This window comes from Meriones unguiculatus, chromosome 9, assembly GCF_030254825.1.
Source record: "Meriones unguiculatus strain TT.TT164.6M chromosome 9, Bangor_MerUng_6.1, whole genome shotgun sequence".
NCBI classification, from domain to species: Eukaryota; Metazoa; Chordata; class Mammalia; order Rodentia; family Muridae; genus Meriones; species Meriones unguiculatus.
This window is the reverse complement of record NC_083357.1, coordinates 29240184-29241671: the sequence shown is the minus strand read 5'-3', so window position 1 is coordinate 29241671 and position 1488 is coordinate 29240184. Positions and strand designations below refer to the sequence as shown.

Below are 1488 nucleotides of genomic sequence, written 5' to 3'. Positions count from 1 at the left end.
CAATGCCAAGTAAATTTCAAAACACACACTAGACACATATACTCAGGTGATGTAAACTATGAATATGATTATGATATAGTAACATCTACTGACATCTTCCACAATGTACATAAGGAATTATTGATTAATAAGGATAAATTGTGCTTAAAATGTATAGATTATTAGTATTTTATGTAAGTCAGTTGTTGTGTATCGATATAAAAATATCAAGAAAACTAATTTTGACTATTTTCTTTTATTGAGCCCATAGGTTGTAGTTTTAACTTTCTGGAAGCAACACCATTTTGTTTGGAAAGTTTTACATTATATTGGCAACATCATAGGATCAATGGAAGGGTACAACACATCATCCACTGACTTTACTTTTATGGGGCTCTTCAATACACAGGAAACCTCAAGCCTTGTATTTGCCACCATCTCTGTCATCTTTCTTACTGCCCTGGTGGCCAATGGAATCATGATCTTTCTGATCCATACGGACACTCACCTCCACACCCCAATGTACTTCCTCCTCAGTCACCTGTCCTTCATCGACATGATGTACATCTCAACCATTGTGCCCAAGATGCTGATTGACTATCTGCTAGGGCAAAGGACCATTTCCTTTGTGGGATGCACAGCTCAACACTTTCTCTACCTCACCCTTGTGGGAGCCGAGTTCTTTCTTCTGGGCCTCATGGCTTATGATCGCTATGTGGCCATCTGCAATCCACTGAGGTACCCTGTCCTCATGAGCCGCCGAATCTGTTGGATTATCATAGCAGGCTCCTGGTTTGGGGGATCTTTGGATGGCTTCCTCCTCACCCCAATCACCATGAGTTTTCCCTTCTGTGGTTCACGAGAGATTAATCATTTCTTCTGTGAGGCACCTGCTGTGCTCAAGTTGGCATGTGCAGACACAGCCCTCTATGAGACAGTGATGTATGTGTGCTGCGTGCTCATGCTGCTGATCCCCTTCTCTGTAGTTATTTCGTCCTATGCCCGGATTCTGGCCACTGTCTACCAGATGAGCTCAGTGGAAGGGAGGAAGAAGGCATTTGCCACTTGCTCATCTCACATGACTGTGGTAACCTTGTTTTATGGGGCTGCCATATATACTTACATGGTGCCACACTCTTACCATTCACCATCCCAAGACAAAATTTTTTCTGTGTTCTATACCATCCTCACACCCATGCTGAATCCCCTCATTTACAGCATGAGAAACAAGGATGTGACTGGAGCTCTGAGGAGGGCACTAGGGAAGGTCAAGAGTTCTCACTGAGTGTCCAGAGACCTTTGAATGTTGCCTCCTCACAAGAATGGAAAATGGGAAATCATCAATGTGTCTGGGCCTGAACTGAAGGAATAGAATGCAAAGAAGGGTTGACTTAGCAGGGGCAGAAGTCCGCATAAAAATATGACTTCTCCATCTACCTTGTCTTCTCTATTTCTTTCCCTCAATGCTCTTTTTTCCCTCCTGAGTTTTGAGACAAGATTTTGTTACAT

General features: G+C 42.9%; 1 protein-coding gene across 1 annotated transcript; it reads left to right on the top strand.

The window, feature by feature from the left end:
- Positions 1-328: 328 nt before the first annotated feature.
- On the top strand, positions 329-1264 carry LOC110540529 (olfactory receptor 2T1). The gene has a single exon (XM_021627288.1). The coding sequence runs from the start codon at positions 329-331 to the stop codon at positions 1262-1264; it is 936 nt and encodes a 311-aa protein (XP_021482963.1).
- The last annotated feature ends 224 nt before the right edge of the window (positions 1265-1488 follow it).